At 35.2% G+C, this 24,156-nt stretch overlaps 1 protein-coding gene across 1 annotated transcript; it reads right to left on the bottom strand.

Moving 5' to 3' along the window:
* Positions 1–21,105: 21,105 nt before the first annotated feature.
* Positions 21,106–22,905, bottom strand: LOC129742740 (uncharacterized). The gene has a single exon (XM_055734684.1). The coding sequence runs from the start codon at positions 22,903–22,905 to the stop codon at positions 21,106–21,108; it is 1,800 nt and encodes a 599-aa protein (XP_055590659.1).
* Positions 22,906–24,156: the final 1,251 nt, after the last annotated feature.

Genomic DNA, 24,156 nt, shown 5'->3' with positions numbered 1-24,156 from the left:
CTTATGGGATTCGAACCCAAAAGTTTTTCTTGCCGATACCGGGAATCGAACCCAGTACGCCTGGCGTACCAATACCAGACTAACGCCAGCCTATCCACTAGACCACATCGGCGCTTTTAGGTTGCAAAATAAGTACCTTTACAATTTTTAAAACATGATTTATCATTGTGTTTTTTTAATTATCTTTTTGCGATTGACAAAGTTTTGTTGAGTACTTATATTTCTACATATTTTAGTAATAATATTATTAAATATAATGATTGAAATACTAAAAAGGCGTATTTAAAAAAAAAAGTTTTTCTCGAAAGGAGCAAAATACTGATTTTTCATTCATTACTTTTTTCTTCTTTTTCGATGCTCGAATGTCTTAGAGAGAATTGTCAACGATGTCATGCTTTCAGCTCGTCGGAATTGGATCGCAGACAATATGGATGGTGGCAAGCAAGTTGACGCAATACACAAGGACATTACTGCTGCATTTGATTTAGTTAATCACGTAATTCTGCTTTAAAAGTTGCAACTTTTGGGATTATCCGAAAGACTACAGTGAGCGAAATAAGAATAGCACCACTATGTGTTTTGCTTGTTAAAATATGAATGATTGAAAATCACCAAAACTTTGTTCTATAAATTGTTTTGAATTGTTTGACGGATAAATCAAGCATAAGTTTACTTTTTTTGGACGTTGCAATTGGCGTTGAGGACCAAAACTATGGAAAAAGGGTGCGAAATAAGAATAGAACCACTTGAGTTTTTTCAACAAAAACAAGATTATTTCTAAAAATTTACAGTGTAAATGTGAATAATAATGCTTCTACGAATTATCTGAATAGATAACTGTATTTTAAGGAGTTTTCTAGAATTTCAAATATTTTCAAAGGTTTTAAAAGGGGGTTTCAAGAGATGCTCCTCTAGCGTTTAGGAATTTGATACTTGAGCTATAATACTTTATCAAACTGCTTTATTTCTTCATTATCATTCATAAGTATGATGCAAATTGACGAAACATAGATTTGATGCTGAATTTGAATAATAAAACAGGCTTCAAATTCAAAAATACTAATGTTTTTAAATAATCAAACGCTATTTCTCTAGTTTCAAGTCATAGATGGCAGCACTATCTTGCAATTAAACCGAATTGATGCCCATTTTCGAATATCTGGGTCTAATTCAGGTGTGCTGGATGATTTTGGTCAAGAAATAAGTACTTGGTACCGTGTGACCGCCTTGGAAATTCTAAGATCACAATATAAAAAAATAAGAATTTCATCATGAACCCATAAAAGTGAATTTCTTGGACCGATAATGAGAATAATTTTGTACTTTCCGATGGATCTTGATGAACCAGATAACTAGCAGTATTATTGGTATGATTTGAAATTGAATCGGAAGTTGAGATGTGCAGGAATTTTGGCGGTGTTATATTCTTGTGCTGGTGTTTTTTTCGCAAATTCGGAAAAGATTTCTGCAGCGTGAACTCCAACAAAACTGTGTTGGAAAATTACATCGAAATGATGACCTTAATAAACCTGAAAAGTAAATATTGAGACTTAATTTGGTATTAACGGCGAAATAGTGCTGCCATCTATGACTTGAAATTGGAAAAAGTTATGTTTATTGAAAAAAAATCTAAGTTTATGAATACCAAACTGTTTTTTCTGATTTAAAATAAACCGAAAATGTTTGATTCATCATTTCACGTCATTTTAATGAAGAAAGTAAGTAGTTTGGTAAAGAATTACAGCTCAAATATCAAATTCCTTAGTTCTAGAAGAGCATCTCTTAAAACACCACTCTAAAACCTTCGAAAATCTTTGTAATTCTAGAAAACTCCTTAAAACGCAGTAAACTATTCAAATAATTCAAAGAAGCATTATTATTCACTTTTACAAAGCAAATTTTTAGAAATAATCTTGTTTTTGTTGAAAAAACTCAAGTGGTTCTATTCTTATTTCGCACCCTTTTTCCATAGTTTTGGTCCTCAACGCCAATTGCAACGTCCAAATAAAGGAAACTTATGCTTGATTTATCCGTCAAACAATTCAAAACAATTTATAGAAGAAAATTTTGGTGATTTTCAAACATTCATATTTTAACAAGCAAAACACATAGTGGTGCTATTCTTATTTCGCTCACTGTATGTGCAATGGATCAGAAGCTACTTAACTAATCGTCGTCTAGCTGTTAAAATTGGATCATCTGAATCTACAGATTTCATCCCAACTTCAGGGGTACCACAAGGTAGTACTTAACTTAGGCCCGCTGATGTTCACAGTATTCTGCAACAACATTAATTTGCTGCTTGTTGATTGCGGAATACTTCTGTACGCAGATGATTTGAAATTATTTCTGATCATAAACAGTTTATCCGATTGTCATGTATTACAGCAATTTCTTGATACGGTACACCCAAAATTCAGCCTCTGTGCCAATGGCGTGTAGTCAATTACATAGCATCATTGGTACAAGAAGATAATGCGACCGGTGCTGATTCGATTAGCTCCCACTGGCATTAATCTCCCAAGTTAACCGAATTGCGTATGGCTGAAAGAAACAAAATAAAAACGTTCTCACCTCCCTCCCTATCGCATCACAAGACTAAGAAGGATGGAAATAAATACCGGCCAACACCAGGCAGCCAGCGAACCGAGCACTGTGCGTGTGAATGTAGCAAAAGCAACAAAAAAAACATCCTTCTAATTCAATCCACCGGCAAACCACGGCCGAGCTGTGCGTGTGTATGCAGTAAAAGCAACAACAAAAACATTGCTTCAATTCAATCCACCGGCAAACAACCACGGCTAAGCTGTGCGTGTGTATGTAGCAAAAGCAACAACAAAAACATTCCTTCAATTCACCGGCAAACAACCACACCGGCCAAGCTGCCCGGCTTTAGCAGCTGTGTATATATAGCGTGTGTATGTAATAGCAGGCAGTAAGCGAAGCACAGTTCTCATTCAATGGGTTTCCCGTTTCCTTCACTCCCGTTCCCTTTCCCATTTCCATCGCAAGACAAAGGAATACCTTGAAAGGAGGCCAAATGCCGGGAAGCCTCCGTCGTGCGTTTTTTTTGTGATTGATCGGTGGCAGAAAGCCTATGAAAAATAGCCCTCGTCCTGCATGAAGCTCAAATAGTACACTGGTTAAGATGTCGGACTGGCAAGACGATTTAATTGCAGATTTGAGTTCGAATCTCCCTACGGCGGCGCTGTAGGTGTTATTTTGTTTTTCTCGTTTCTGGGATGAATTGTCCAATAGGAACGTAATCCCATAAAATGTTTTTCTTGTTTCGCTTGAATGTAGTGGTCATGCATAATTTTGGTTGGAAGCCGAGTCCTTATGCCAGTTACGGTTTTTCAAACATACCGTCTTCGGCACAGTGCACATTTCAGAGCATTATCGGCACAGAGATATGCTAAAAAGGCATTGGATTTTCTGTAACCTCTTCTATGGGTGTAGACCAGACTCGCTCCAGCCTATCTGATAAACCACATCGGATGCGGATATTTGAACATGGGTGCACGGAATGGCTGCAAATTCGCCGTTGTATATTATATAGAGTGAAATAGTTTTCAACTTGCTTCAGAACACAAAATATTTTTGAGTTAGATATGATAGGTATTTGAAATGCAATATTTGTCAATCGAAAAACTTTTAATGAAAAACAAATCAACGTGTACATTTGACAATGTTTACACCCAAAATTCAGCCTCTGTGCCAATGGCGTGTAGTCAATTACATAGCATCATTGGTACAAGAAGATAACGCGATCGGTGCTGATTCGATTTGCTCCCACCGGCATTAATCTCCCAAGTTAACCGAATTGCGTATGTCTGAAAGAAACAAAATAAAAACGCTTTCACGTCCCTCCCTATCGCATCACAAGACGAAGAAGGATGGAAATAAATACCGGCCAACACCAGGCAGCCAGCGAACCGAGCACTGTGCGTGTGAATGTAGCAAAAGCAACAACAAAAACATCCTTCTAATTCAATCCCTTCAATCCACCGGCAAACAACCACGGCCGAGCTGTGCGTGTGTATGCAGTAAAAGCAACAAAAAAAAACATTCCTTCAATTCAATTCGCCGGCAAACAACCACGGCTAAGCTGTGCGTGTGTATGTAGCGAAAGCAACAAGAATATATTCCTTCAATTCACCGGCAAACAAGCACCGGCCAAGCTGCCTGGCTTTAGCAGCTGTGTATATGTAGCGTGTGTATGTAATAGCAGGCAGTAAGCAAAGCACAGTTCTCATTCAATGGGTTTCCCGTTTCCTCCACTCCCGTTCCCTTTCCCGTTTCCATCGCAAGACAAATGAATACCTTGAAAGGAGGCCAAACGCCGGGAAGCCACTGTCGTGCGTTTCTTTTGTGATTGATCGGTGGCAGAATGCCTATGATAAATATCCCTCTTCCTGCATGAAGCTCAAATAGTACACAGTTAAGATGTCGGTCTGGCAAGACCATATGGTTGGTGATTTGAGTTCGATTCTCCCTACGGGCGCTGTGGTTTATATTTTTATTTTCTTGTTTCTGGGATGAATTATCCAATAGGAACGAAATCCCATAAAATGTTTTTCTTGTTTTGCTTGAATGTAGTGGTCATGCATCATTTTAGTTGGGAGCCGAGTCCTTATGCCAGTTACGGTTTTTCAAACATATCATCTTCGGCACAGTGCACATTTCAGCGCATTATCGGCACAGAGATGTGCTAAATAGGCATTGGATTTTTGCAACCTCTTCTATGGGTGTATTCATTATTTTTATTTTCATTGTTTTCCGTCGCACGATGCATATAATCCCTAAAACTCACTCGGTCTATGGTAACCGTTTTCCAATTTCTTGGATGTTGATCAGATTTTATCAGATAAATGTACGATTGCAAAAACCTATTTTGTAATAATAAATAAATAAATTTATTATTTCAAGATAAAATTGAAATATTTCTTTTCCAGGATTGAAAAAAACGGAACTTTGAATAAAAATCGTTATTTAAATCATTATGTCTGAACATGAAAGACATGGTTTCGACTTTGGTTTAGTTAAGATTTGTAAAATGCTTTTTAAAAATTTGCAAAAAGTCCAATACTTGATTAAAACGCGATGAATCCGTACACTCATAGTGAAAAACCATGTATATAAATATAACACACATTTTTATTTGAATCTATAAAAGTCTTTATTCTTTACCTTTAGCATGTAAAAAATTGATTTTGGATGAATAGCGGTGAATCCGTGCACCCATGGTAAATTGCTATACTTATAGAAAAAATATGCTTCAAAACCTACAATATCAGGTTTAATTTATAGGCAACGTGTTAAAAAATTTCAGAGCGATGGATGCTAGAAAATATCTACTAAAACAAAACTGAAGTGAAACCGTGCACCCATAGTCGATACCCATAGCCATCTAACATGGTTTTACAATTAGATTGTTAATGTGTTTTAATTTTTTGATAATTATTTGAAATATTCATTTTATGACATACACGCATACGTCAACTATGCCAAAATGAGGTGATTCCGTGCACCCATGGTGAAAAAATATTTCCATTTTATAACAAAAATGATATCGAATAAATAACAAAACGATTTCAAAAGAAAAAAGTTAAAAATATTATGATATAAAAAATTTCCCCTTTACCAGTCATTTTGACTGGTCACGGTCCGAATAGGTATATTCAATTTGCCGGTCCTTCTAGTGTTAATTAAAGGTACTTCGATGAGTCTCTTCATTCTGATGAGTCGTTTTTTTTTTAATTCATCAATATAAAAGGAATAAAAGTAAGGAAAACAAGCTAGTTTTACGAAAATTTTCAAAAAAGTGCTTTTTTCTTGTTTTCAAAACAGGGTCAGAGTTTTTAATCATTGCCTCATACACCCATAGAAGAGGTTGCAAAAATCCAATGCCTATTTAGCACATCTCTGTGCCGATAATGCGCTGAAATGTGCACTGTGCCGAAGATGATATGTTTGAAAAACCGTAACTGGCATAAGGACTCGGCTCCCAACTAAAATGATGCATGACCACTACATTCAAGCAAAACAAGAAAAACATTTTATGGGATTTCGTTCCTATTGGATAATTCATCCCAGAAACAAGAAAATAAAAATATAAACCACAGCGCCTACGGGGAGAATCGAACTCAAATCACCAACCATATGGTCTTGCCAGACCGACATCTTAACTGTGTACTATTTGAGCTTCATGCAGGAAGAGGGATATTTATCATAGGCATTCTGCCACCGATCAATCACAAAAGAAACGCACGACAGTGGCTTCCCGGCGTTTGGCCTCCTTTCAAGGTATTCATTTGTCTTGCGATGGAAACGGGAAAGGGAACGGGAGTGGAGGAAACGGGAAACCCATTGAATGAGAACTGTGCTTTGCTTACTGCCTGCTATTACATACACACGCTACATTATACACAGCTGCTAAAGCCAGGCAGCTTGGCCGGTGCTTGTTTGCCGGTGAATTGAAGGAATATATTCTTGTTGCTTTCGCTACATACACACGCACAGCTTAGCCGTGGTTGTTTGCCGGCGAATTGAATTGAAGGAATGTTTTTTTTTGTTGCTTTTACTGCATACACACGCACAGCTCGGCCGTGGTTGTTTGCCGGTGGATTGAAGGGATTGAATTAGAAGGATGTTTTTGTTGTTGCTTTTGCTACATTCACACGCACAGTGCTCGGTTCGCTGGCTGCCTGGTGTTGGCCGGTATTTATTTCCATCCTTCTTCGTCTTGTGATGCGATAGGGAGGGACGTGAAAGCGTTTTTATTTTGTTTCTTTCAGACATACGCAATTCGGTTAACTTGGGAGATTAATGCCGGTGGGAGCAAATCGAATCAGCACCGATCGCGTTATCTTCTTGTACCAATGATGCTATGTAATTGACTACACGCCATTGGCACAGAGGCTGAATTTTGGGTGTAGATAGAAATAGGAGTTCCCTTAAGAAATTCCTAGGATCATTCATTAAAATGGATCCTGATCTATAACCTTTCCCCTATTAACACAACTCTTTCTATGGATATTTGTATATAGATTCACAGACGTATAGACGGTTCCTATAGTTGGTGACTTACCTTTGATTCTGAATTTTTCAAATCTTGTCTTTGGAACATGCAGGCAAGGCTGCCGAAAAAAAACTGAGTTTTTGAGAAAAATAATTCTGACTTTCTGTTATTTTACTCAAAAGTCCTGTAATGGATATCTGTGATGCTTTTCTTAGATTTTTTTTAGCAAATTCATGGTAAATTGGGTTTTTTCCACATCATTTACCATTACTAATCTTATCATACTTTTCAAATTCAAAGTAAGAAATCTAAATTTGATACTGTTCAAAAACATTATAATTTCGGAAATTCATTAAAATTTAAAATTTCTATGAAATCTATGAAAAATTAAAAAATTCTGTATTCTGTGACACAGATTCGGTGATGAGAATTTGCTCAAAATTCTGTGAAATTACAGATTTTTCTGTGATTACGGCAACCTTGCATACAGGGACCAAAGGTAGTTGATTGACCCTAGAAAGTTTCTTACTAACAATCCTTCCTTTATTCTTCATTGACTACTAGGACGTGGCCGGTACCGTATTGGTACCGTATTAATCATTTTCAAAGGAAGAGTATGAATTATGTGCACTGAGAATGTTCTGCTAATCTGAAGCACAATTTTATTGGCCCTTGCACAAAATCGATGGCCTCGAATAATCACGGTGTAGCAACTATTGGCGAAGTAGAACTGGTTCTTCCTCACCATGTCAGCAATTTTGGAATTGAAAATTTGTAAGTTGAACGAAGTCTGTCTAATAAAAAAATATATTTGAAATCATTTTTTCTATTGTTGGTGTATAAACATGTCTTTCGATTTCAATGAATTCAGGTGGACATGAAAAGCTAATAGCTAATTTTTTTTTAAATATCATCACAAAAAACAAAAGGTTCAACTTTATAAAAATACAGAGTACGCGGCTGATGACGTTTTTGCAATGAGATTTACAAGAAATATTTTTTTTACTGTGATTAAATCACTTAAATATCCTTAGTTTACACTCTGTTTTGGAACTCCGATACGTGTATAAATATTTAAATGATGCTAATAATGTTTCAACTTCATGATTTATCTAAGTTGTCGAAGAAAAAATATTTTAGTGGGAAATTCTCATGACCGTAAGAAGACAATATTTCGGTAAAATTCAGTGAAAAATAGGTGTACACCAATTTTTGGGAGCCCCTGTACAGTACATACATCAGTATGAATGCTTTAAAGGTGCTATAGTACTTATTGCAATTTTGTACCAGTGATTTCAAATCACTGCTGCAAAATTTTCCAGAATTGCTTACTTCAAAATTAAGCACTCGGTAGCGGAAAGCCTTAAGACAGCAGCCGAGCACTGAACATTTAGCTTAATCGACGAATTTCTCCTAATCAGCCTCCATTCATCTCTCGTTCACCATCTGCTAGGGCGTCGTTTTCAAGACATCGCTCCTACTTCACCTTCACCTGTCACCATTAGGGAATTGTTGTCATTTTTGTGCAGAACTCAATACGGATACGCCATCATGGTGGCGCCATCTTCTTTTATTCCTCCAGCACCTGACGAGCTCCAATTCTTCCCTGCTCCCAGCCAGCAGAGGAAGGAAAACATCCGTAATAATGAAGAGAAAGGAAAATAAAATGACAACGCATTCCCAAATGGGAAAAAAGCCAAATGTCATCCACATCGATGGGAACCATCAACCATTTTCTAGCCCGGTGCTTCCATTTCTGACGCTTCTCGAAAATCCAAGAACTGAACAAGAGCAATCTTGCCAGAAGTAAAGTAAGGTAGGTACGACCTAAATGAGCTCGGGCCTTATGTAAGCTCAAATTGACAGTGAGTGTGAATGACTCGTCGGTTGAAGCCTCCAGCAAAGCGTCAATTGATCACCTGAGAAAGCGAAGCTAAACAATGGCTCGGTCTAGGTGTGAATGTTGGGCCAAGTCATTCGGAAAAATATCTCGCCAACAGAAATGAACCGCTGCTTTCTGCTTCTCGGAATTATTATCGTGCAAGGGAAGATGATTGTCAGGCAAAAAATGTTCGCTCATTTCTTTTTCAATTACATTCAAAGCTGTCGATTTAAATTGAAATTAAGATATTTGGGATCTTTCAATTTATCTTAACTACTTCTGCCTCTTTATTCCAAAGATGACTCGAAAGTCAATCAGACAGAAAATAATTAAACGTTTTTCAATATTCAAGTCATTCAGCAGACAATTCTACCAGAACCATAAACAATAGGCATTTGACATGGCTATTACTCTTCGAAAAATGGGGTTACAATACAAAACGGTACAGTTGTGTTGAGTAACTTTTCCTTTTACCTCGTCCGCATTTCGTTTCTCTTCTTATCGTCCGTCGGCCCATATTTGACAGATCTGTAACATGACTCGTAGGTAGTAGATATGTGCCAATAAAATGTTGAAAACTGTTGAAACAAATGTTCTTTTCCCGTTTCCTGAGCGGCAGTTTTCTCCTTCTGGAAGCTGCACAGTGAAAGGATTCTCTCCTTTTTTGGGGACAAAAATGAGGAATTTAATCAAATTTTTAATTAAGAGATTTGTGTTTGTTGAATGTGCTGTAATTGTTGAAACTTGCTCAAATATTTTTCGTAAGCATCGTCAAATAAATGGTGTAAAAATTATGGTTGTCGAAATTGATACCTTGTGGGCTTAAAAAGATCTTTGGTCTTTCAGATTTCGCCAAACGAGTTCTAGTTTATATTTGGATAATTCTAAGGACACACATAACGATGTTCAACCTAGCCTGAGAAAAATTGTTCTCCGGATGTTCACGTATGTGTTTCACACGACTCAGAGACAAGAAAATGTTCTTATGAGTTCACGAAAATCGATTTTTCAATCATATGATTTAAAAGATGTATGTAGGGGAAAACTGTACAAAACGCACCAGAGGGGTAAGATGGCTCATGTCATTCTTTCTAAAATATACACTAACCTATGGCTTCGAATGATGTTTTTCTCCATTTATATTGTAGCAAACAATCTTTCATCATTAATTAGATGAAATGTTCACAAAAACGACATTAGTTCTAAGAAACAGATGGATTAATGGAATCAGCGTGAAACCTGTTATTTTTCATGGGTAGCATATAAGGTTTTACGGCAAACCAGCCTGCGCAATCGGATGAAACTACAGCTTATCGTTTTGCTACTCGTATGCATTTTCGGAACTCTATGAATATTTTGTTATATTTTACTATCTTCCCACAAATTTAACTAAAACCAATCATATCAAAATTGGGGCAAAATGCCCACAAGACCACGTGTTTTAGGCTCAACTTTTGAATGCTGTTAACTTTTGAGAAACCCCAAATAGCAAAACAAAATGCCATTATTTTTATTTGCTGACTCCCAAATTACGATATCAACGCATGATTATAACAAATGTTGTCCTTGTTCGAGTTAAAAAGGTGCTCCAATATTCGACTCGAAAAAATTATCTGCCGCCATGTTTGCCGCGATATCAGTCAAGAAATTGAATTTCGTTGCCTACCTGAAGGCGTTTCACCTATAAGGCTATAAAAAAGTGTATTTTGAAATGCGAAATTTTCGATAAGTTCAGCAATAGTAAATGATTTTTGCCAAAGTATGGTAAGTTTTCAAAAATACGATGAACATGTAATTAAACATTTTATGTTTCAATCATTACATTTTTTTATGATAAATTGTATTATTTCTTACCACTTTTTCAGTATGGTGCGTTCTGTCCACTAGTTTTGCTGTTCTACCCCGCGGTTTGTTTTCTGGTTGTTTAAGTTTTTTACAAAAATATTATCAAAATCGTGTTTTTAACATATTTTTTTTTCTTTTTGAGAATACGTAAATCAGCTCCCTGAATCATCGTAAACTTTCAATTTGGTTCTAAGATGATTAACTGGTGCATCTTGTACAGTTTTCCCCTACATATTTGCTCTTTGCTTCGATTAACTAATGCATGATTGAACTTATTTTTTTTCTGTAAATATGGTTTCTAAAATTGTTCGAAACAGTGTCTCTCATCAATAATAACGAATATCACCCTTAAAAAAGATAACTATTTTTTTATGCTTACTTACTTTTGTGTTTGACCTTGAATCGAAATGCAGCCTTCGGATGAAATATTTGTCATAGTTTAGGCTTTAAGAACAACCGCTTTAAAAAGAAATTGGCCGAAGAGTACCAAAGTTATTCATGAAAAACTGCATTTTCGTGTTCCTCCCGAACAAAATGTCCCAAAATTCCAAACAAAGTTTAGGCTCGTTGAGCGACCCCTTCCCGTGATCCGATCTGGCCCAAATTTGGCATGAGACCTTGTACTAAGCCTAGGATCAATTTAATCCTGCAGCGCATAGCTTTTTCAAATGTCAGGTCATTTGGGGCAATCTAGTGCAAAGTTTCACTGCAATTCTTCCAAAATCAACTTTTGCGCATGCCAAAGGTAAAGAATAACGGCATCAATAGACTAGAATGAAATTTTTCATTATATAGGTCTACATGGTTCTTCACTATTGGTACATGGATTCAACGCATTTTCAGTTTGGTATAGTTAAGATTTGTCAAAAAACATTATTATAAAAAAAATTAAATATTTGATGAAAATGCGGTGAATCTGTGCACCCATAGTGAAAAACCATAAATATAACACAAATTTTCTTTCAAATCTATAAATGCCGTTATTCTTTACCTTTAGCATACAAAAAAGTTGATTTTGGAAGAATGGCTGTGAATCCGTGCATCCATGTTCAATTGCTCTACTTATAAAAAAATTTTGCTTTTAATCCAACAAAATCAAGTATGATTTATAAGCAACATGTTGAAAAAATTCAGAATGGTGGGTGCTATAAAATATCTACTACGACAAAATTGAAGTGAAACCGTGCACTCCTGGTCAAAACTCATAACCATTTAACATTATTTTCTAATTGGATTGGTAGTGTATGTTAATTTTTCGATAATTATTCGAAATATTAAATTTATGACATACACGCAATCGTCAACTATGCCAAAATGAGGTGATTCCGTGCACCCATGGTGAAAAATATTTCCATTTTATAACAAAAATATAAGCTTGATTGACTACTCACATCCAGCCCAATCATTGAAACCGATATGCGTTTCCATTTCATTACAAACATATTATAGAATAAGTAACAAAATAATATCATAAGAAAAAGTTAAAAATATTATGTTACAAAAAAATTTCCCTTAACCAGTCATTTTGACTGGTCATTGGATGATTCACCCCGTTAAATGATTTACTATGAGAAACTTTCACCAACACTTATCGGTAAGCATCCTTACAAGATTGATACTTAACTACCATACATTTTTATGAACAGAGGAACGTATTTCCCAATTTACGGTTCAACTTGATTTTTTGGGTAAAATATAATCTATACGAGCTTTTGAAATGATAGAAAAAGTGTAGTGACAGTTTTTCACGGTCCCAAAAGGTATATTCAAATTGCCGGTCCTTCTAGTGTTGAAAAGAACCTGAACCTTTGCGGAGAGTTCCAGCTGGCCATACTTTAAACCTTTAAATTATTACCTAAATTTGACACAAAATATTAAACAAATGATACAATTCTGAATCACAAAATAATGATTAAAGAATTTCGAACGCAGTGAATCCATAATGAACCACTAATGAATCCTTAGTTTTTAGATAATTGAAACCAAGTGGTGGTTTTCGAAGAGCTGGATCCTGAGAAAACCTCGTTTCTCTCAATTTTTTTGAAATAAATATAATCTCAATTTTCTCTTTTTGAAATTACAGGACATGGTAATAAAGAAATAAAAAAAACATAAACATGAAGAAAACGATTAAAAAAAGATGCCAATTCATGTGTTTAAATTAATTCAATGTTTGATCTGGGCGGGCGCGGTCCTATGGGGGGGGGGCTCGGGGTGATCACCCCCCCCCCCCCCACAAGCGGCAAAAAACCGTTACGAAATACTCGCAAGCACTGGATTTCATATAAAAACTTAAAACTTTTCGTAGTATGTGTACTCTCGAATTCTAAATTTTTTCCACAACGTGGGGGTATTTGTTCAATTAAAGAATTTATTAATCACTTAATAGCTTTAAATTAAAAAAAAAAGTCGGTTCGCCAAACTAAAACGTGCAATTCCCTGGGAAGAATTTCACCAAATAACTTTTGTAGAGGAACTTACAGCGATGAATTAGAATTTGCTGACCATATACGCTACCGGTCATAAGTTTTGGATCACCCCTCAAACACAAGAAAAATTTGTTTGGTCATATCTCAGTCATCTTATGACATATTGCATTTCTTTTGATCTCATTCTAAAGTCGATGATTACAACCTTTTTGGTATATTTTTGGAAAAAATTTTATGATAACTGTATATGACTTAAAACTTGGCTTAAAGTTGAAAATTTTCAAAAAATCGAACTTTATATTTCAACCCGATCAGTTCAGGGTTGGGTGGATTGAATTTAAAAATTCGAGTTGCATTTGAAGCTTTCTCATAAATGTTAAAACATTATTTTTTTAATGATGTGCTAAAAATTTAAAATAGATAAAATAGCTACTAAAGTTATCGATCAAAAGTTTGGGCTTACCCCTCTGTATGGTGTATCTGCAAAAAGTTTGGGATCATGCGAAACATGCAATTTAATTTCGTGAGTATCTCTGTCATCAAACAACGTACCACTAATCTGATAAGTTATATTTAATGCTCATGAGTTGATATTGCAGATCGGTTTGGCTCCATGTTTGATGAATTAAAATATCTCGATCCTTTTTAGCAGTAAAAAAGACTTGAGCCTTTAAGTGTTTAATTTCCTTTGGGGCCGTTCAGATACCACGTGGACAGAAAAATCAGATTTTTACCCCTTTCTTCTTCTCCGTGCACAAGTGTAGATATTTGGTAACCCCTAACCCTCTCCCCCACATGTCTACCTGGACAGAATCGATTTTTGTTGCCTACATCTAAAACTACATTTCCATTTCTAGGCTCTTTTTTTATTGCAAGCTCCGATTTTTATAGAATTCATCTCAACTTGAGATTCTTAAAAGCCCATATTTTTTTCTGAATTAAAGATATCGGAACTGCCTAGACAATTTAAATTTGAAAGATGTATTTAAACTTCAGAATATTTTTTTTTAATTATTTTTATTTTGAAACGTTTTTGAAAAAAATTGGCTATGATTGTATTTGCCTCGACATAGCAAAAAATTATCAATTTCTTCGATTCTTCATAATTCAAACTATATTTGGTAATTTTCAGATATTTATTATTTTAATTTACATACTTTTACGTTTCAAAAAAAAAATAAAGTTTTTAAAAAAATATATGAAAAATGGCCAAAAACATCAAATTAAAAATGTGTTTTCTCGAATTAAGTTTCTTTTGTTTTTAATTAATCATTTATTATTCATTCCAAGGCTTATTTACTGTGATATTTTACGTTTTACATTAGCTTTACTGCCCTTATAGCCCTTTGGCTCGGAAGGTCTCATAAATTTTGAGCCGTTATCACAATTAAACAATTTTAATAATGTTCAATAGGTTTTATAAAAAAGCAATTCTTTAATTCAAAAAACTTTCAAGGTTAAGTTAATTAAGTAAGAAATGGATACGAAATAGTTGTTCTGAGACCAAATTATGATTAAATTTATAAAAATAAGTTTCAATTATGGGGATTTTATGGTAATAAAAATTACATTAAAAATGTGAAACTTAGATTATTGGTTGAAACTTGATATCAGTTATGCTTCAGATTCTATACAAAGCATGAAAAAATAGTGTTTTTCACCTGCTTTGATTAGTACTTTTGCATTTCAATTGGTATTTTTTGCAAAATATTCGGTGATGCCAATAGTTGGTATTCGGCCGTTCGCACTGTTTGGTACATCTCTAATGATATCTACTAAATTTTCGAAAAAAAATCAAAATACTACTTCTGAAACAAGAGGTGATGAATATTTAAGATTTTGAGTAGAAATCCAGCTTAATAATTTAGGTTAAAAAATCCACGCTTAATCTGAAAGTTTTGTTATTTCAATTGCAATTGATTATGTACTTTCACTGAAATATTGAAATAATTTTAGGTTTCAGAAATTACCTCTTTTTTCAATATGTTTATATTTAATTCAAACATTATAAAAAAAATTGAAAATATCAAGAGCATGAAGAATAAATACGACTTTTCACTTTTTCACAAAAAAATCCTTGCAAATTAGTTACTTTTTTTTTGGATTCAGTTCCAAAAAAAATTAAAAATCTGGAATGAGAGCTTGAAATTCAGGAAAAAAAATAATAAAAATGAAGTTCCAAAAGCTACCATACCTAGAATATAATTTTGATACACTTATTTTAAAATTAAATTTAAATTTAAAAATTGTAGAATTTGAACAAGAATTAATAATAATTCGATACTTTCCAACAGCAATTCCCCAAAATACTCCAGAAAATAATTCATTGTTCAGTTTTTAATTCATAGCAATTATAACAAACACTTTTTCTCAAATAATTGTTTTGGAATTATTGCAAAATGAGAATCATTAAAATTTTGTTTAGGGTCTTAACCTGATATGAAGATTCCCAGTAAAAATATTGTGGATAACTTGAAGATTTTTTTTACATTTTCTTCTTAGGCAATGTGTGCTTAATTTTCATTCGTGAAATGACATTTATATCGGAATTTTCTTAAAGTTGTAATTTTTAAACTGCCAAATTTAAAAATTTCGAAAATTATCTTTTTAATAACACTTTTTGCAGTGAACATCTAGGATTCGCAGATTGTTTTATGAAAGGATATCGAAATAAGTATATTAAGAAAATTAGTTAAAAAATTTCACTTTTTTTCTTTAATTTCAATTTTTTAAAATTTCAAACCTACAAAATACAAGTCTTATTTGCAACTGCTAACCACATCGTTTTTCATTGTCGTAATATTTACAATTTTATTTAGTTTTATATTTTTTGGTCTATTTTTTTCAATTAAATCAAGTTTGAAAAATGCATTGTTATTTTTTGTAAAAATTAACAAATTTGACAAAATTTTAAACACTAGAAACAAAAATAATAAATAGACAAAATTGGTGAAAAAAAAAACATTGACAAAAAGAAAAAATAAGCAAATTGAAAAAAAAAATGACAAAACTCCGAAATTTAAAAAAAATTACGGCATAGATAAAAGAAACAGAGTTGAAAAATTTGTGACAAAATGATAAATAGCAAATCTTGCAAATTTAACAAAATAACAAAGTATAAAAATTAACCAAATTGACCGAATTGATGAAATTGGAAAAAAAGACAAATTTGACTTCATTTATAAAATTGGCAGAAATGACTATTTAAATTTCTGTCTTTGTTGTCTTTTTTGTCATTTTGTTCGTTTTCGTCATTTTTGTAATTTTTGTCATTATTGTCATTTTTGTTATTTTTGTCATTTTTGTCATTTTTGTGATTTTTGTCTTTTTGTCATTTTTGTCATTTTTTTTTTCATTTTTGTCATTTTTGTCGTTTTTGTCATTTTTGTCATTTTTGTCATTTTTGTCATTTCTGTCATTTTTGTCATTTTTATCATTTTTGTCATTTTGTCATTTTTGTCATTTTTGTCATTTTTGTCATTTTTGTCATTTTTGTCATTTTTGTCATTTTTGTCATTTTTGTCATTTTTGTCATTTTTGTCATTTTTGTCATTTTTGTCATTTTTGTCATTTTTGTCATTTTTGTCATTTTTGTCATTTTTGTCATTTTTGTCATTTTTGTCATTTTTGTCATTTTTGTCATTTTTGTCATTTTTGTCATTTTTTTTCATTTTTGTCGTTTTTGTCATTTTTGTCATTTTTGTCATTTTTGTCATTTTTGTCATTTTTGTCATTTTTGTCATTTTTGTCATTTTTGTCATTTTTGTCATTTTTGTCATTTTTGTCATTTTTGTCATTTTTGTCATTTTTGTCATTTTTGTCATTTTTGTCATTTTTGTCATTTTTGTCATTTTTGTCATTTTTGTCATTTTTGTCATTTTTGTCATTTTTGTCATTTTAGTCATTTTTATCATTTTTGTCATTTTTGTCATTTTTGTCATTTTTGTCATTTTTGCCATTTTTGCCATTTTTGCCATTTTTGTCATTTTTGTCATTTTTGTCATTTTTGTCATTTTTGTCATTTTTGTCATTTTTGTCATTTTTGTCATTTATGTCATTTATGTCATTTTTGTCATTTTTGTCATTTTTGTCATTTTTGTCATTTTTGTCATTTTTGTCATTTTTGTCATTTTTGTCATTTTTGTCATTTTTGTCATTTTTGTCATTTTTGTCATTTTTGTCATTTTTGTCATTTTTGTCATTTTTGTCATTTTTAACATTTTTAACATTTTTGTCATTTTTGTCATTTTTGTCATTTTTGTCATTTTTGTCATTTTTGTCATTTTCGTCATTTTTGTCATTTTTGTCATTTTTGTCATTTTTGTCATTTTTGTCATTTTTGTCATTTTTGTCATTTTTGTCATTTTTGTCATTTTTGTCATTTTTGTCATTTTTGTCATTTTTGTCATTTTTGTCATTTTTGTAATTTTTGTCATTTTTGTCATTTTTGTCATTTTTGTCATTTTTGTCATTTTTGTCATTTTTGTCATTTTTGTCATTTTTGTCATTTTTGTCATTTTTGTCATTTTTGTCATTTTTGTCATTTTTGTCATTCTTGTCATTTATGTCATTTTTGTCATTTTTGTCATTTTTGTCATTTTTGTCATTTTTGTCATTTTTGTCATTTTTGTCATTTTTGTCATTTTTGTCATTTTTGTCATTTTTGTCATTTTTGTCATTTTTGTCATTTTTGTCATTTTTGTCATTTTTGTCATTTTTGTCATTTTTGTCATTTTTGTCATTTTTGTCATTTTTGTCATTTTTGTCATTTTTGTCATTTTTGTCTTTTTTGCCATTTTTGCCATTTTTGTCATTTTTGTCATTTTTGTCATTTTTGTCATTTTTGTCATTTTTGTCATTTTTGTCATTTTTGTCATTTTTGTGATTTTTGTCATTTTTGTCATTTTTGTCATTTTTGTCATTTTTGTCATTTTTGTCATTTTTGTCATTTTTGTCATTTTTGTCATTTTTGTCATTTTTGTCATTTTTGTCATTTTTGTCATTTTTGTCATTTTTGTCATTTTTGTCATTTTTGTCATTTTTGTCATTTTTGTCATTTTTGTCATTTTTGTCATTTTTGTCATTTTTGTCATTTTTGTCATTTTTGTCATTTTTGTCATTTTTGTCATTTTTGTCATTTTTGTCATTTTTGTCATTTTTGTCATTTTTGTCATTTTTGTCATTTTTGTCATTTTTGTCATTTTTGTCATTTTTGTCATTTTTGTCATTTTTGTCATTTTTGTCATTTTTGTCATTTTTGTCATTTTTGTCATTTTTGTCATTTTTGTCATTTTTGTCATTTTTGTCATTTTTGTCATTTTTGTCATTTTTGTCATTTTTGTCATTTTTGTCATTTTTGTCATTTTTGTCATTTTTGTCATTTTTGTCATTTTTGTCATTTTTGTCATTTTTGTCATTTTTGTCATTTTTGTCATTTTTGTCATTTTTGTCATTTTTGTCATTTTTGTCATTTTTGTCATTTTTGTCATTTTTGTCATTTTTGTCATTTTTGTCATTTTTGTCATTTTTGTCATTTTTGTCATTTTTGTCATTTTTGTCATTTTTGTCATTTTTGTCATTTTTGTCATTTTTGTCATTTTTGTCATTTTTGTCATTTTTGTCATTTTCGTCATTTTTGTCATTTTTGTCATTTTTGTCATTTTTGTAATTTTTGTCATTTTTGTCATTTTTGTTATTTTTGTCATTTTTGTCATTTTTGTCATTTTTGTCATTTTTGTCATTTTTGTCATTTTTGTCATTTTTGTCATTTTTGTCATTTTTGTCATTTTTGTCATTTTTGTCATTTTTGTCATTTTTGTCATTTTTGTCATTTTTGTCATTTTTGTCATTTTTGTCATTTTTGTCATTTTTGTCATTTTTGTCATTTTTGTCATTTTTGTCATTTTTGTCATTTTTGTCATTTTTGTCATTTTTGTCATTTTTGTCATTTTTGTCATTTTTGTCATTTTTGTCATTTTTGTCATTTTTGTCATTTTTGTCATTTTTGTCATTTTTGTCATTTTTGTCATTTTTGTCATTTTTGTCATTTTTGTCATTTTTGTCATTTTTGTCATTTTTGTCATTTTTGTCATTTTTGTCATTTTTGTCATTTTTGTCATTTTTGTCATTTTTGTCATTTTTGTCATTTTTGTCATTTTTGTCATTTTTGTCATTTTTGTCATTTTTGTCATTTTTGTCATTTTTGTCATTTTTGTCGTTCTAGTCATTTTTATCACTTTTATAATTTTTGTCATTTTTGTCAAAAATGACAAATTTTGATAATTTTCGCTTAGTTACCGAAAACAAAGGGTACAAAAATTCACACTTATCCACTCAAATACACAGACTTCGTCAGAACTCTGTAACAGGTACACCAAGTCGAAACAATTTATTTATAATTTAGCTAAATATACTTAAAACCAATTAAACAATTCATTCATTTTCATAACTTAAATAAATAAGCCTTTCTTAATTCAACAATAATAAAACAACGTTTTCAAATATGCCTATAGAAATTTCGCCTTAATTATAACAATTAAAGACAAGAACGAATCAAACACCCATTACCATTTTAATCAACACCCCAAATGAACAATCATCAATCATCAATAACACATCTGAGTGACCGACACAATTCTGGCGGCGAGCACGTGACTTTCGATGCCATCTTCTGTAGGCCACCGACGCCTTTCTTATTTTGGCGTCAGGTGAATGACCTCTTTCGGGGGCTTTTGTGCACTTATTTTGGCAAAGCAAAAGTTGGGCCTCTATTATTCAGGTCCAGAAGGGAAGACGAGGACTACTCGAAGAATTCGCGAATTGGGATGTAATTGTTTGACTTCGCGATTAGACTTGTTCGTATCGGGTAGTTCCGGTTGCGAAGTCATGCTAGATCAGGTCGATCAGCGGACGATTGAGACTCCTAGCTAACTTACGTCCGGTGACTAGAAGTGTCAGAATTGAGTAGTTTTTTCAATTTCAATTGCGAATAGGTAATTAAAGTCAGAGTATGATTCCGAGACCAAGTGCCCTTAGTTAAAAAGCCTTCTTTTTCGCTTTAGTCTGTGCCAGGTAAAGAAGCTTAGGACAGTGCAGTGCAATTAAGTAGTGCATTTGAGTAATAGGTAGGTGGAGACCCAAATGGATCAAATTAGCAACCCGAAGCGCTAAATAAATAGACCCGACATGCGTATAACCCGACCATCAGCCACAGGTACGCACACTCATCGCAGCATCCACCCTAGAAGACGTACAGCTGGCCCGTCACGAGCCACAGGGGAGGTCCCGCAACATCAACTCCCACCAGTTCGGCCAACCATACATCCAGCCACCTTGAAGCGCGGCACCACAGCCACTCACACCACGAGTGGCCGACAGCAGGCTGGTTAGCGGCTGACGGCCATACCAGCAGTCGCCAAACAACCCACCACAGGCAAACCATCACCAGATTGCGTTCTGATTCCCAACCAGTCATGCTACATAGCTGCGCAATTGCTAAGCGGTGACCGGTTGAACAAAAAAGGTTCTGATCGCCCCGTCTTAGCTACCTGCATAGGCTTTGAACAGCAAACATCAACCGGGAAGCTGTTAGGTAGCCGCAAAGGTGCAACCGAACACGACGAGACTTACATCAAGCCCCAACAGCTTTTTTTTTCCAGGAATTTACCACACTGTGGCATTCTTCCCTTCCCCCAACAGCTTTTTTTTTTTTTTTTTTTTTCAGGGATTTTCATCCTGTTGGATGATTCATCCCATCTCCTACCGTGGCTAGTGTACTTTTTTCAATTTTTTTTTTAATTTTTTTTTTTGATTTTTTTTTTTGTATTTTTTTTTGTTTGTATTTTTTTTTGTATTTTTTTTTTTTTGGGGGGGGTGGAGGAGGGAGGGAAGGGAAAGGAAATACTAGGGACAGATGGGTAGAGTGATGTTTATATTTCCTCGTAAATGCTGCTGCTCCGGAGGAATGAGAGGACCTTTTCCTCTTCTTCAGGATCGTTCGACAGGATCTGTCGAAGGTTGTCGGCTAGGTCGCAGTCAAGGCGGGCTTGCTGGTGTATAGGGCATTGCGTGAGGATATGTTTGATGGTGATGACTACGCTGCAAGCGGGGCAGATGGGAGGGTCCTCTTTACCCATAAGATAGCCATGGGTCAATCTTGTGTGTCCTATGCGTATTCGGGTTAGGGCTCTCCGCTCAAAGAAGGAATTCCGGTCGCTCCATGCATAGGTGCAGTTTTTGATCTCCCTCAGCTTGTTTTCGGTGATGTTGTTCCAGGTGTTTGCCCAAGAGAGGAGCAGGTGGTTTTTAAGCCAGTGGGAGGCATCTGAGGGAGGGATGGCCGTATTGGGGGGTTCCAGCTGACTACCGTTGAGAGCCAATCGATCTGCTGCCTCGTTGCCGGGAATCCCGGAGTGACCAGGAATCCAGCACAGAGTAATTTTTTTCGTCGCTGCAATGTTGGAAAGTGCAATGATCCATGGGTGTTTTGTGTTGGCTGCCTGGACAGCTCTCAGCACGCTTGCAGAGTCGGAGAAGATGACTGCGCCGGTAGATGGGCAGAGGTCCTGGGCTGCTTTTAGGATGGCGAAAGCTTCAGAGCTGAAGACGGAGCATTTGGGTGGTAGAGAGAGGGCCACACTGTCGGTAGTGCTGAATATGCCACATCCAACCTGGCCATCAGTGGACTTGGAACCATCGGTGAAGAACTTGGGTATGCTTTGGTATTTTCGACTAACGAGTTGGAGATAGTTGGCCAGAGCAACAGTTGAGCTCCCTCCGGCTCGTACCGCGGAGAGCAAGCTAAGATCGACTTTTGGGACAGGAGCATTGAATTTGCGAAGTCTAGGTTCAGGGCGGGTTGATATTTCAGGAATAGATGTTTCATACTTTTGTAGGTAGCTTTCGGTACGCTGAACCATAGGTACTTCGGGGTTTCGGTTGTAGGATAACCAGCGGATCGTTTTGCTGGAAAGGTTTCTTGCGATCACGTAGTCAAAAGGGATCTGTCCACTTTCTGCCATGATAGAAACGATTGGGCTGCTCCGGAAGGCGCCGCCGATGATGCGAACTGCTTGGTTGTATAGTGGCTCCAATTTCTCGTTAATGCGGTCGCCACCGCGACTAAATAGGCCCAGTCCGTGGAGCATGGCAGGCATCAGCCATCCATGAAGGAATCGGAACAGTGAAGAGCGGGAACCGGCGCCCCGGGCGCTACATAACTTTTTAAGGATGTTGAGTTTGAGTGAAGCTGATTTCCGAACTTGGTTTGCATGGTTGATGAATTTGAGTTTGTCATCCACTAAGACCCCAAGAATGCGGGATGAGTGGACTATGGGGATAACTTTATTGCCCATTATAAGTGGGGGAAGTTTGTTCAGCTTCTTCTTCCTGCTACTAAGATGCATGAGCTTTGACTTTTCTGGAGCGAAGATAAAACCCATGGAAGGTGCCCAGTTGTCTACTCTATTTACGGCTATTTGTAGTTGCTTTCTGGATAGTACTGAGTAGGGGGACACGGATATCAGGGTTATGTCGTCGGCATAGGCCAGAACATTGACGTCCTCTGGAACTACGTCAAAAAGTGATTGCATCCCAATAAGAAACAGCGTTGGGGCCAAAACAGAGCCTTGGGGCACACCGTTTGCTATGGTGTGGGGGGATGATAGCTTCCCATCGATGTAGACCCTAGCTTTACGTTCAGTCAGGAAGCTGCGGATGAAATATCCCATTCTGCCCAGAACACCCCATTGTTTTAGCCTGGACAAATTTGATGACGGGATACCCGGTCAAAGGCCTTAGAGAGGTCCAAACATAAGCACTCCACGTGTTGGTTGTTATCGATGGCGTCGGCAATGAGATTTTCAAAGGTGGTAAGGTGGTCGTCGGTAGAGCATCCAGGGCGAAAGCCAAACTGTCTTGTGTCGAGAAGGTTGTTGGACTCAAGAAAGGAGACTAGACGGCGTTTAACCAGGCGTTCAAGAATCTTTCCTGCACAGTCCAAGAGGGTGATGGGACGGTAGCTGTTAATGAGGTGAAGGTCTTGATGGGGTTTGGGAATTGGTATGATCAGGCCTTCTTTCCACTGCGTAGGGATTTCACCAACGTCCCAGATGTTGTTGAGAATTTCCAAAAACAGAATCTTGCCGATCAGTGGAAGGTGTTTCAGAAGGGGATAACCAATCTCGTCTTGACCGGCGGAACGTCCTTTGACCTTACTAAGGGCGATGTCAAGTTCTTGTAAGGTGAAATCGGAGTTGTAATCGATATCTGAACCAGTACCAAAGTCGATAGCGTTTTCGTTGTTGGAATTTGGGTCCGCAGAAGAGACGGAGGAGAAGTGTGTGCAGAAGGATTCAGCGAGCAATGCAGGGTCGTTAGAGTACTGTTGACCCAGCAACAGATGAAAACGGCTGGTGCGATTGGAGCCATTCAGGCGTTTGATTTTATCCCAAACTATGGCGGATGGAGTCTGGGGATTGATTTCCTCCACAAAATCCCTCCAACTATTTCTTTTTGCGGTTTTAACGGCAGCCTTAGCGGCAGATCGTGCAACTTTGTACTCTCCAAGAGCGAAAATTTTTTGGGGGTGATCATTGGGGAGGCGACGTAGTGCTCGGAATTTTTTACGGCGAAGTTTGATGGAGTCCCGAACTTCTGGGCCCCACCATGGCACGGCTCTTTTACCTGGTACCCCAGTGGTTCGCGGAATGTACAGAGAGGCAGTGTTGAACAGTAGTCTGGTGAAGGAATCATAAGTGTGGTGGGAATTGTTTTTCAAGGCTAGCTCGATTTCGGATTGATAGCCGACCCAGTCAGCATCCTCGTATTTCCACCGAGGTCTTGTGGCTACTTGGGGGGTGGAATGCTCGAGAGATACAACGATTGGGATGTGGTCACTACCGTGAGTGTCTTCCAGAACTGTCCAGGAGAATTTCTGGCTGAGATTGCAGGATACTAAACTCAGGTCTAAGGCAGATGTA

Source organism: Uranotaenia lowii, chromosome 2, assembly GCF_029784155.1.
Source record: "Uranotaenia lowii strain MFRU-FL chromosome 2, ASM2978415v1, whole genome shotgun sequence".
Lineage (NCBI taxonomy): Eukaryota > Metazoa > Arthropoda > Insecta > Diptera > Culicidae > Uranotaenia > Uranotaenia lowii.
This window is presented reverse-complemented; position numbering and strand designations above follow the sequence as displayed.